Consider the following 13,121-nt stretch of genomic DNA (forward strand, 5'->3'; position numbering starts at 1 on the left):
CACGTTAGTTTTTTTAAATAAACCGGCTGCATGCCTTCTACATCGGCCAAGATCTTAACTAACCAAATTTTGTTATGTATATTGCATGCATGGTAACCATTCGAATAAAGAAAAGCAATTAAGAATGTTTTGACGTCTTATAAGACTCTGAACTCGACATATCACTTTTGAAATGCCTAGGCATTAACAAAATTTGAACCATTCAATATGCAAACTAGTTAGGATTTTTAGAAACTCCACATGCATGGTCGAGATCAGTAGTCAATGTAAAAGCCCAAAAGTATTTTGACCATTTAGTGGTAAAATTTCATACTACTTAAAATATGAAAATTTGAACTTAAAATAAAAGACGGAGGTAGTAGAGCAATTTATTATTCTGCAAGCTTTTCGGCGAGTACAGAAAGGAAATAGAAGTACAATATTCATAGAGAAGAAATGCTCAATTTATCGATCTGATATCACCCAATTTGATAGGCAATTCATAATACGAAAATCTTCATTTCTATTTCTTGAGGAAATTCTTGAACCAATGTGCTGAAAGTTTAGGATATCTTTTCAATCCATTGTCATAGTCAATAAAGTAGATGCCAAATCGAACCGTATAACCAGACATCCATTCATAGTTGTCCAAGAATGACCAAGCAAAGTATGCCCTAACTTTCACGCCCACCCTATAATTAATTTCAAGGAAAGAAACGAATTAATTAAAGGTCAAAGATAGATAGATTTTGAGAGAGAGAGAGGAGAGCTGTTTGAAGCACTAACCCGATAGCCTTATGAACATGCGCAAGATGTTTATAATAATAACTAATTCTAGCGGGGTCCTTGAGAGCTTCCTTGAGCGTTAATGAGGCATTATTGAACTCATCGATTCCTAGTAAAAGATTATAGTTTAGCTTAATTAGATAAAATGGGACAACCGAAAATTATCACTTTATCAGAAGTCATCATCGACTTTATAATGCAACAATAATTGAAAACAGTTGAGAAAATTACCGTTCTCGGTGATGTAGATTTCTGGATTACCGTACTTGGTTTTTGTGTAAACAAGAACATCGTAAATTCCTCTAGGATAGACATGGAGCCAACTTGAAGCAGCCTGAGATTTATAGGAAATGAATTGATCACTACATAAGAATTTGCCAAGAGTACTGTTCAATTTCTTAGACATCATGTGTTGGTAAGGACGTGGATCAGATCGAAAGAGCTATTAAATTGATATATTTCACAATAAAGGAATTGCATGCTTAATTATATAGTGGAACTGCTTATCATCTCATGTTGGTACATATGTACAGCGTTTGTACGTAAGATAGAATATCATCAATCCAGAATATTATATAATAGTGGAAAATAAAGATTAATTTACTTAAAGTTAATATATGTTAATATATATATATATATATATATATATATATATATATATATATATATATATATATATATATACCTCTGGACCAATGAGGACCCCGTTGCGCGAAGCTGCCATGCACAGCCAAACAAAAAAAGATGTAGTTAATATTATATACATGATGAGACAAACATATATGTTGATCGATCAATGCTTTTCGAGTGTTAAATTTGTACGTACTTGTTTGACTAACAAGAGCATCTGTCAAGTAGCTTTTGTTCAGAGACTTGTATTCAGGTGCATCAGATGCATAATTGGCAGTATAGTAGTTTATTCCGATAAAGTCATATGATCCCTTCACCAGCTTCGATTGCTTTGGGGTGAACATGGGTAATCGGTTTCCACGTACGTGAGTACGCATGCTCAGGGGATAGCGACCTTTTGTTAAGGGGTCCATGAACCTGCGACAAAATATGAAACCATCCACAAATTGAGATCAGTATTTGAATTACGATGTAATCGTCCTAAAATTAAAAACAAGATCAACACATGTGAACATACCATCCGAACATGAAATCAATGGCACGGAATGCGGCAGCACGGTCTTTCGCCGATTTAGGATTATATGGAACCATCCAATGCAACACAAGTGTTATCCCTATAACACCCTTTTGCTTTGCCTGAACGTAGTGAACATGATTTGGTTAACCAAGCTAGCCATGGCTAGTCTAGTTAAGTCAACAGACGACAAACACATATTAATTTGTTGTTGTAAACTGAAACTTTGGTAAATATATTGTATTGGAACCTGATATTTGGTCTTGTACACCTTAACGGCAGCTGCATGAGCAAGAAGCAGATTGTGGGCGACGGTATATGGCTCCGTCCCTGAATCCCCACCGGTGCAATTCAGATTTTGCCAGCTCGAACATCTAAAAGGTGCTAACACCCCTTGTGCATACCCCCCATTGCTGTACGTCCAAGGCTCGTTTAAGGTGATCCAATACTTTACCCTGTCACCAAACTCCTTAAAGCAAAGCTCTGCGAAGTCCTTGAAGTCGTCCCTGAAAATTACGTACATACGCATCCACAGATATATTAGAGTGTCCCATTTCGATATATGGAATGCTGCTAATATGGCCGTGAATTAGTCATCACTTACACAATGCGATGACTTAAGAAACCGCCATACTCATGTTCTAAGGCCATGGGAGTTTCCCAGTGGAAAATTGTCACATAGGGCGTAAGACCTTCATTTCAATAGTTTTAAGTACCATTAATACATTATCATCAGTGAATTATTAGTATATGATATGTTAATGTGGACGTCCATGACCTTTGGCTAGGAGTTCATTGATGACCTTGTTGTAGTGGTCGATTCCTTTCTGGTTCACACCATCGCTAATCTTTCCGGCTGAAAATAGGACACAAATGAATGGTTGACTTATGATTATATATATCGAAAGCTTTAAAATAAATATAGAGTTAATGCATATAGTGATCAGAAAATTGCAACAGATCATTGATAATGCAGAAAAGCATGTAATTAATTACTTGGTATCAGTCTGGGCCATGCGATTGAGAATCTGTATGCATCTGCATTCATATCCTTCAGAAGCCCAAAGTCCTCCTAAATTTACAAGAAAGGACAAATTACCAGAATTAATTTTTTTAGCATAAAAATGTTAGGAAAAAAAAAAAAAAAAAAGCTTTTTTTCTTTTAAAATTTTCAAATAATTTTTTTTATTTGAAGTATTTTGAAATTTGAGTTTTATAATTTAAGTTTTATTAAGGACTTGACAATACCAGCTTATCATAATAGAACAAAAATGGAAAGAAAATGCTACCTCATCAATATTTAATTATATTTTCTTATGTGATACACACACACACACCTTTTACTCTTATTTATCCAGTAATTAGACGGGGTAATTAGACGGGGAAAAAAGGATATGCGTACCGCGTAGCGATGATATTGATCATCAGCAACATCTCCATTACTGCCATCTGCTATCTTCTCTGCAATTTCATACAAATCTTATCTGTTAAGACTAATGTACATGCCTAACAACCAAAGTTTGTTCGAATATTTTTTTATGAGTCTTGATAAAATAAAAAGAGTAATGTTAGTCATCATCTTAACTTTCATCATATTTTTATCATCTTATAACGAAACATTAGGTAGCACATAAGAATGTGCAAACATCGCGCAATCACAAGTGGTTGTTAGTATATCTCTCTAGAGATTAAATGTCAATTCATTCTTTCTTTCGGAAATAGCACGTTTTAAATTATTTTTCACCTTCATGTCATCTGAAACAACGAATACGTACGTAATATGTTTGTGTGCGTGTGTGTGTCATGTGTGTGTATCTATATATATGTAGAGAGAGAGACCTGGGTATTTGTGGCTGTAATAATCCCACATACTTAGTCCTTTGCCATCTTCAAACGCTGCACCTTCATACTGGAATTCAAACACATGATATGGAGGCATGCAGTAAATGCATGAATTATTCTTGAGATCTCAGGGAACTTGAACGTACAAAAACTCAATATATATATAATATAAACATGTACGTAGAAAACCTGGGCTTACCTGATAGGCAGCTGATGCTGCACCAAAAGTGAAACCTTTGGGAAAGCTGGTCCTGTTGAGTGAAGAAATGCCATACCTTGGAGTAATAGCATTAGCATTACTGGTGTTGGCGAAAGAGCCAACAAGAACAAGAAAGCCTATAAGTATGCAACCAGCTTTCATCGCCATAACTGGTTTTGATGTGGTTGTGAGTGTTGCTAACTCGGCTTTTTATAGAGGTACTGCTAGCAGAGACAAGCTATTAATTTCTCCGGCTATTTTTTTTCTTTAGATATATCTTGTATTATCTATTTGGATATACAGTACTGAACAAGTTGGGACAATAAGTAAGTAGATGATTAATACAGGAATAGTTTTTGAGTCGGGCTACTCTGATTACCGCTTTTGAGTTTTGGGTTTTTATTTTTTTAATTTTTTTTTCACAATTTTTTTAATATATTTTAATATTTTAAAAAAATAAAAAAAATTAATACACTTAAAATTATTTTCTTAGTCACTATGTTAAAAAAAAAAAAAAATTTATCGAGTGATCAAATAGAACGGTACAAATAGAACGACAAAATAATATTTTCCATAATTTTTTAGTCCCTATTTAGCATTTGCATTATTAATATATATTGACATGTGCATAGCATTGAACTGTGAGCCCATCAGCTAATTTTGTCTCGGTTTTAGTTTGTTTTACTTATTTGAAATAAGACCGATAGATCACTAATTTATTTGTAAATTATTTAGAAGTTTGAGAGATTAAAAATTAGAAGAAAGGTAATTGCAGTCATCAACGTGCAAACATCACATAATTATTTTAAAAAAGTAAATAAATATAATATTTATATAAAAAAAAATTAATTTTTTAATAATAAATTTTATTTTTTTAAATCGACTGTATAAAATTTTACGTATTCTATAATTATATATAATATTAAATGGAGTGCATCAACATGTGTGTAATATTCAAAATAACTCTCTCGATCTCGAGGGAAGTGGTCAGTGGCATCATCACGAATTTGTGCAATAAATTGCCGGTACAAAGTCCGAAGCCTAATCCTTACGAAAATGATTAAGCTTCAGTGTTTGAATATATATATATATATATATATAGATATATTTATTTATATATTACTCAATATCTAGATCTGGAGACAATACATGCAGATTAGATATTGCCCATATGCTTATTAATCTAGCTAGCTAGTGGAAATATTTTTGGTTTGTTTTGTCTGGATAGCACTTTTAAACTTAATTATTAACTCTAGTTTCCTTATTTTCTTTATGGACTATATTTAAGTATTTTATTATAAATTTCAACTCTTAATTTCTTTAGAAATTCAGGTTTGGGATTTTGGTTGTAACTCCATGCTCTTTTTATATACATAAGGTATTCATTGGCCGGGTCCTCCTTGATCCGCAGGTATATATATGAATTATAAGTAAATTAATATATATTTTCCACTATATAAGATTCCGAATGGATGATATTGGATCTTACAAACGTTGTCATATGTACCAAACTAGACAATTTAGCAGTAATCGATGGCTCTTAATTATTTTTATCCACCTTAGAGCATTCCTAATGGATTCCTTAAAGCCCATGCTTTTGTAAAATAGCTCAAAATACTCCATCCAACGGATTATATATATATATATATATATATATATATATATATATATATATTATCACTATATCCACCTCTACGTCTATGGGTCACTCTACATACTTGTATAAATATTTAATTCATTTATCTCTCTACTTTCTACTTTTTAATTTATTTGAAATGAATAAAATATATGAAAAGTATAATATTTAAATGATATAAAAAAAATGGATAAGCTGATGTATAATATATTGTAAAAGTCAGTATGTAAAATAGAAAAAAGTAGATTTTGGTAATATATTTTAAAGGATAGGATGAAGAAACCATTGGAAATGCTCCAACACATGATGACAAACGAAATCAGTCTTGGGCAAATTTTTATGTAGTGATCAGTTCATTTTCTGTAAATCACAGGCTGCTTCAAGTTGGCTCTATGTCTATCCTAAAGGAATTTATGATCTTCTTGTCTACACAAAAACCAAGTACGGTGATCTAGAAATTTTCATCACCGAGAATGGTAATTTTCTCAACTTTTTTCAATTATTGTTGCATAAAGTCGATGGCGAATTATTGGATGTCCCATTTTATCTAATTAAGATAACTATAATCTTTTATTAGGAATCTTAAGGAAGCCCTTGTGGACACCCAAAGAATTGACTACTATTATAGGCATCTTGCGCATGTTCATTATAAGGCTATCGGGTAAGCGCATAGTCATATTATGAATAAGACTCTAAATGAACCAGTCTAATCGATAGTCTGTTCGATACTCGCTTAGTTAAACTCGAATCGAATTCGATTCGTGAACAAAAAAAAGCTTGTTCGTGAAATTAAGTAGATACCCACTTGATTTGTAAATAACACATACCCGACAAAACTCGACTCGACTTGGCTAAGCCTCGTTAAGGCTTGCTCGTTTATACTCGAGTCAATTCGTTAGCTCAACTCGATTCAAACCACTCATTCATATTTTGATAAATATATACATACACTAGTACGTGGAAACTATATATGAAATAGATATATGCTATCATATTAAGTGTATGTATTAATAATATATGTAGACATATAATATATTATTATTTTAGATAAATATCAACTAGTTAGATATTAATTATTTAAAAAAAAATTTAAAATTTTATAATTCAATAGAAGTTCAATATCAACTAGTTAGATATTAATTATTTAAAAAAATTTTAAAATTTTATAATTCAATAGAAGTTCTACTTGTTAGTTGTATAAATTCAAAATTAGATCTTTTATTTTATTTTTTTATTTTATTTATTAATTATTAAATCTTATTAATAAATAAATAAACAATTCAAGCTCGAGCTCAAGCTCGGCTCGACTCGACTCGAACTTGATTGTGGGATGAGCTTGAGCTCGAGTTGAGAGTTTAACTTATCAAGTCAAACTCGAACAAAGAATAATAAAAAAAAAATCTCGAGCTCGAGTATTTTGAGTCGAGCAGAGCTTGGCAAGCCAAAGACCTACTCGGCTCAGCTCGATTACAGCCCTAATTATGAAGTTTAGACATAGTTCTGAGGTTTTTTCTTCGTACATATATCTTTATGGTTCAATTATATTGTGTTTGTTAAGAAAACATCTAAGAAAACATCTATTTGCTAGGGATTCTGCTTTGGGATTTCTATCATTTATATATAGTTCTTTTTCACTAGGGAATCAAGAAATCTTTCATAAATCACTAGTTAATGTCCAGTTACAACAAGATCTATGCTCATCACATATTCCATTTTTCAATTATTTCGTATAAAGAAGAGATTTTGAGCCTTCTGGCAAGACGAAGGGAAGATGAAGGCACCTATCTTCTTGATATTAATGGTCGTGGTGTGCAGAACCTTGGCTGATATATGCGTATTGCTTTTTAACCTAGAATTAAGAATATAATTATATGCTAAGTAGGATATTGGAGATCACACCCATTAATTATTAATCTTGAACTTGATTTTATATGAGGGCCTTGCAGCCCATCCCTCAGCCCATAGAAGCCCAAAGGCATTTTTCTCCCTTCCCCTATCGTCTTCCCCACCCCTTTACATACCAACCTCACCCCTTACATTTAATGGCCGAACCCTAGCCTCTACTCTCACCCCTGGCCATCGACCTGCATTTCAACCAATAGAGGCCGCGTTGGCATTTGTTCTGCTCATGAGAGCCCTTTCCGTTCTATAAATGGTGCGAGAGCCATCTCCCCCATCTGTATTGTTAGTGCTTAAAACCTTTCTTTTCTCCTTTTCTTCTTTACATTTTCTTTTCCTTGGTTTACTATCTCTATCCTGAAAATTTTGCCTAGTGTGGTTTAAAAATCCCTAACCGACAACCAAACCCTTTCCACCTCCAGTCATCATGTCGCGGCCTCACCATGCCAGTTTGACGCCAGCAATGGTGAACTACCTCTTTCTCAATCTCTTAGTCTATTCTCTCTTTCTCTCTTATCTCTCTCTTTTATGCTTTCTTTCTCCTTCTGTCTCCTCCACTTTGTCTCTCTAACGCCTCCCTCAATCTGCTAGCCCCAAATGGTAACCGACGTGGTTTGCCAAACCCTGAGCCTAGTCCACCATCCCACCTCCATTCTCCCTCACCGACCAACCTGTCCCTTTGTTTCTACCAAGTCCAAGAGCCACCCACTCGAGCCCTTTAGTCCACCATTCCAATCGACAACCATGACATTTTGCAGCCACCCTCAGACACCGAAAATAGCCTCCAAACCAGTCAAACTCTTTTTCTCTCTACTTGAAACACCCATTGTTCCTATGAGACTTGAAACAGATGAAAACAATCATGAGTAGCAATCGACGTGGAGCTTGGAACACAATCCATCTAGACAATTTTCCCCCACCGCAATGTGGTAATTAAGTGATGCTCAATATCAGCCATAAAATATTGTTGTTAGATCGAAAATACTTGTGTGTTGTTGAGCATCCAGTTATACACCTCTGAGATGTTGAAAATTGAGTGCTTTGTCGAATCTATACTTACTGTCAATTGGATTATCTCTATTGCATGAGTTGTGAGGTTGTTGTGGCTAGGATTCAGGTTTGTTCTCGGGGTGCTTTGACGAACATGTTGCTTACTATCCAATTGATTTTCCCTTTGTTGCGTAAATTGTGAAGTTGTTGTGTTGGCCTTTTGTTTGGGTTCTCAGTTGAGCCATCAAAGTGTGGATTTGTAGTTTTGCAAAGGTGAATTGTTTGATGGGAGTTGAAATTGGTTAAGGATGGGTTGGTGGTTGGTTTTTGTCCACGAGATGATGTTATGGAAGTGTGAATTTGAGTTTTGGCTACTTGGATTTGTGTTGATTGAGACTTACTTGTATGATTGTTGTTGAATTTAAACAGTGCTATAAATTTCCTATTCTAATTCTTGTTGTTATTGAGTTATAGTGTTGGGATTTTCCCTCATTCAAGCTATTTTGTAGTCTATAAAGAGTTACTGGAATTTGAATGCCGATTGTTAATTTTCCAATGTGCACGGTATTTGTTGATGAAGTATTTGTTGCTAAATTTCTTATCATTGGATTGTTTTATAACTTGTAACTACTTGCTAAATTCTTTTTCTATCAGAATTTGATTTAGCATGTAAATTAGATTATGAAATATTGCTAGATTTATGGGTTAAACGGGTTTTACATGGGTGTGTGAGTATCACGACTTGAGTCGAGATGAGACATTTTCTCATTGGAGCTCTTCTGGTTACCCGAGAGCACCTAATACTAAGTGACGTCCCTTAAGGTGACAATAGGCTCAAGCGAGACAATAACGCTCTCCGGTCAAAGTTATGGCCTCTCTAATGGCGGAGTCTAGTGGACATCGTGGTCATGGATGCGGTGCAAAGCCGAGCGTGCTCAGAATGAAGTCACATGCACGATCGTTACTCATAGTGTGGCGAAGAGAGTCAGTGTATGTGGATGGTACATTTAGGGGAGATTGTAATGCACTCTTTAATAAAATGAATATTTTTGAAAATTGGATTTTTGAAAATATTGCTAGAGTCAGTCTATCTTTGTCTCTATGTGTGCGCATCTCTCTCTTTCTCTCTCCCTCTCTCCTTTATCTCTCTATGTCGGTTTCTCCCACTCTCTATTTCACCCTAATTATCTCTCTCTCTCGGTTCCATCGTCGTATGTGGGGGATCTCGACCGAATGGTAGACGGAGGGGGGGGGTTGCTGCGAAATGAATGGGTGTACGTGTTTTTCCTTTTTTTTCCCCTCCTGTTTTATGTATATGTATTGCAAGCATTTCATCTGAGCATAGTGCTATTCTTCATCTATGTTTGTTTTCATTTCGTAGAATTGGAGTTCCTGTGTACTGTTTGTTAAAGTTCACTTTTTTTTGGATATTCTGCATGATTGATTGTGAATCTGTTACGAATGTAGTGCTTTATCTACATGATGTCTCCCGGTCATTCTATGTAGAAAAATGATTATGGTGTCTATCAAGTAATCATTCATATCTATCACATTCCTCTGTTCTTGTTTCAATTATTAGTTGGCTATTTTTTGTTTCAGATGAAATGCTTGCAGGAAATGCGCTTGAAGGAATTGGTCTCATAGAAAAGAAGCTCAAAAACATAATTAAGTGAAAGTAAGGGAATGTTTTCTTCTCTTTTTAAAGTTCTATGTTATATTTGTTATCTTAACTTCGAGGCGTTAAGTACATACCAAACTATGTCGTGATTTTGTTTAGAGAATCTGTGCCTGTGAGTGGCCTTAGAAAATATTACATGCTTGACTGGATACTACACATACACATTCCCTAGTAATATTGAACATGAATGCATACCTTTCTCGTGGACCTTAGGGGTGCACGATTTGCTCAATTTATATAAGGTCTTAATGAAAATATTTTTGGAACTACAACATGCATGGTGCATCACTTGGGCCATGGCGTTGGGAAAAAAGTGGGGGAGGAGTGTTTGGATCTAAAAAAAAAGGTGAAAAGGGAAGAATACTCAAGAAGTTAGGAGAAACGGATGAAGGGGTTAATGAGATCATAAAGGAGAAACTGATGATCATGTGGGGACTGATCCAAATGATCGTGCGGGTAAGAAAGGAAGTAAGAGTTGATCTGTCGACATAATTTGAAGTTGATAAATTAGGAGTATTGTTACGAGAATTAAGTTGATAAAAGGAAGATTTATGGAAGTTGGAATTTATGTTATATATGGAAATTGGTCTTGTTAATTTTCTTTGTTAGGAGGCTTAAATATCTCGAATTAGTATATACCCATAAATGTATCTAGCGATCTTGAGTTACTTGTTAGACTAGTACTCTATTACTTGCAATTTAGAGTCTTTTATCCTATAAATTCCACATTACTAGCTAGTTATAGAGATATATAGATATATAGATATATAGATATCAGGAATCTAAGGTTATGTGCAAATTATACCTTGTACCGATGGTATTAATGATCAATAGCTATATCTCCATTACTGAGATTCACTATTTTTCCTGCAATTTTATTGGACAATATATTCTATTAGAATTTAATTATAGATGATTTTGGTAAATTATATATATACACACACATATATATGTAAGTCAGCTAAAATAACTAGCAAATCTGCCTCATTACCATTGATCTATATGCAACTTGTGTTCTAGTTTCAAGATTTTGACTATTTGAATATTTTATTCAAAGCGAGAAGATAAAGACAATAAAGAAGGCAGGGGAATCATCACTGCACATGATGCTTTCCAGTTCTACTGCATGCATGCTTCAGTGTTTTTTTTAATGTTTGTATCATTCAGTTTTTATGTTGGAGCCTAAAGTTTTATGTTTGTTTTGGTTGGACTCATTACATTCTCTCAAACTTGTTCTTCCAAGAATCATAAACAAGAGGTTTAACATTTGAAAAGATAATTACTTAGAGCCACAGAAGAAATAAATAAACTGGAGGTTAGTACATATCAGAACTTTGATGCTTTCTTTTTTGTTACTATACAATTTTTGGTTGTGAAAATGTTTACATATTTAAAGTTGCTGTGGTTGTATGTGAAACCCATATGTGCACATTATCCAAGATTTCATTTGCTGAATCTATTGCAAACATATTTCTAAGGATGTTTTGTCAATGATACAGATGAATCCATGTGTCATGTTTGTATCTTCAACTTTTATATAATGTTTCCTTAAAATATAAAATTAGTGCATCGCTTGGATTTTGATGAATACAATGTTCTACATTTATATTTTTTTTGGACATAATTGTTCTTTGCTGCGAATCCTAATTCGCTGCAGATATTTTTTTTAATGTTTATCATTATTTGCGGCGAGTAATATTCGCCGCAAATAGTTGTTTCTGGAAAACTAATCTAGCGCCAAAAATGATTCTACTTGCGTGAAAAGCATATTTCCGGCGAAACTTTTTCGCGGAAAAAGATATCCCATCTGAAGGTCACCGTAATTAATCAACACAGATGATTTATTCTCAGCCAATTTGCTGCGAACACATATCGGTCGCATGTAATCTTTTGTGGCGGAAAATATGCATTTTGCGGTGAATACTACGCGCCGCAAAAAGCCAGATTTTTTGTTGAAGATACGAATGCCTAGTCAAACAAGGTACGAGTGTAAATTAAAACTCATACAGTTTGAGTCTTCTTGATACAGTTTGAGTCTGATCCCTAACGGCAATCTCCCTCGTGGGATCTTTTGCTCTAGCTGCAAACAGGTGCATGCTCTGGCGCCCATACGAACTCTGGTGGCTGCTAACACGAAAAAAAATCTATTTGCAAGTTGGTTTGCCTTCCGCTAGCTCCAACTACACCACTCATATGATTAAAAACATGAATTTTAAACTTCTATTGTAAATCAATTCCGGTCTGTCATCTATTAAATGGAAGGCGTATTTTCCACGTTAGCTATTAAATCAAACAATTAAATCAAAGGACCATTTTAATAAAAAACTAATAAGATTGTTTCTTCACAAAAAGGAAAAAAAAAAAAAAAACTTTTCAGTACTCTACTCAATAATTACTGAGAGCGTGCCTTGTAATTATATTTCATTTGACAGCTTACTGCATGCATATTGTACATACTACTAAATATTTATAAATGCCTTCGATCGCTATTAATTGGACAACTGAGGATAAGCGTAGAATGGAATCGTTGTCATTTATAGACTGATCTATATGAAATAGCTGTACAGACACCAAATCCACATGCAATTCTATCCGCAGCGCAAGGTATAACGTGAGATCTAATTGATAGATATATCTCATATCATATTGACATTCTTGCAATTGAGGACCGCGTCATGCACGGGCGTGCATTGACTTTATTAATAAATTAATGAAATACTTGATAGCAAGATCAGAAACTGGCCCACGAAATTATTAAGAAAAATCAAGGCGCAGCGACCGGCGGGGGAAGACAGTACAGTCGTACTTCCAAAACCTAAAAGAGTAATATATATATATATATATAGAGAGAGAGAGAGAGAGATGAGGGATCTTGCTTGATCTCATAACAAACTCTCATTTTTTTTTCTTTAAAACTTAAATAATCTTAATTCAAAATAGCTTAAAAAATTCCGTCCTCGATCTTTTG

The 13,121-nt window shown here is 34.2% G+C and overlaps 1 protein-coding gene across 1 annotated transcript; it reads right to left on the minus strand.

The window, feature by feature from the left end:
• Positions 1-426: 426 nt before the first annotated feature.
• On the minus strand, positions 427-4,118 carry LOC121238429 (beta-glucosidase 12-like). Its single transcript, XM_041135279.1, has 13 exons — positions 3,951-4,118; positions 3,749-3,818; positions 3,312-3,370; positions 2,906-2,981; positions 2,688-2,765; positions 2,514-2,601; positions 2,160-2,415; positions 1,913-2,031; positions 1,592-1,812; positions 1,451-1,482; positions 997-1,099; positions 766-874; positions 427-671 (listed from the first exon to the last, which is right to left on the minus strand). Exons 1-13 carry the CDS (start codon positions 4,116-4,118, stop codon positions 503-505), a joined length of 1,548 nt encoding a protein of 515 aa, XP_040991213.1. The 3' UTR covers positions 427-502.
• Positions 4,119-13,121: the final 9,003 nt, after the last annotated feature.

This window comes from Juglans microcarpa x Juglans regia, chromosome 7D, assembly GCF_004785595.1.
Source record: "Juglans microcarpa x Juglans regia isolate MS1-56 chromosome 7D, Jm3101_v1.0, whole genome shotgun sequence".
Classification (NCBI taxonomy): domain Eukaryota; kingdom Viridiplantae; phylum Streptophyta; class Magnoliopsida; order Fagales; family Juglandaceae; genus Juglans; species Juglans microcarpa x Juglans regia.

What these genes read in the sequence shown, in the direction of transcription:
- LOC121238429 (XM_041135279.1), bottom strand. Translation starts at nt 4,118, where the DNA reads ATGGCGATGAAAGCTGGTTGCATACTTATAGGCTTTCTTGTTCTTGTT. An exon ending in CAATGAACTCCTAGCCAAAG is followed by an intron (nt 2,602 to 2,687) that starts GTCATGGACGTC and finishes ATTGAAATGAAG; the next exon opens with GTCTTACGCCCTATGTGACA. An exon ending in ATTGATTTCATGTTCGGATG is followed by an intron (nt 1,813 to 1,912) that starts GTATGTTCACAT and finishes ATTTTGTCGCAG; the next exon opens with GTTCATGGACCCCTTAACAA.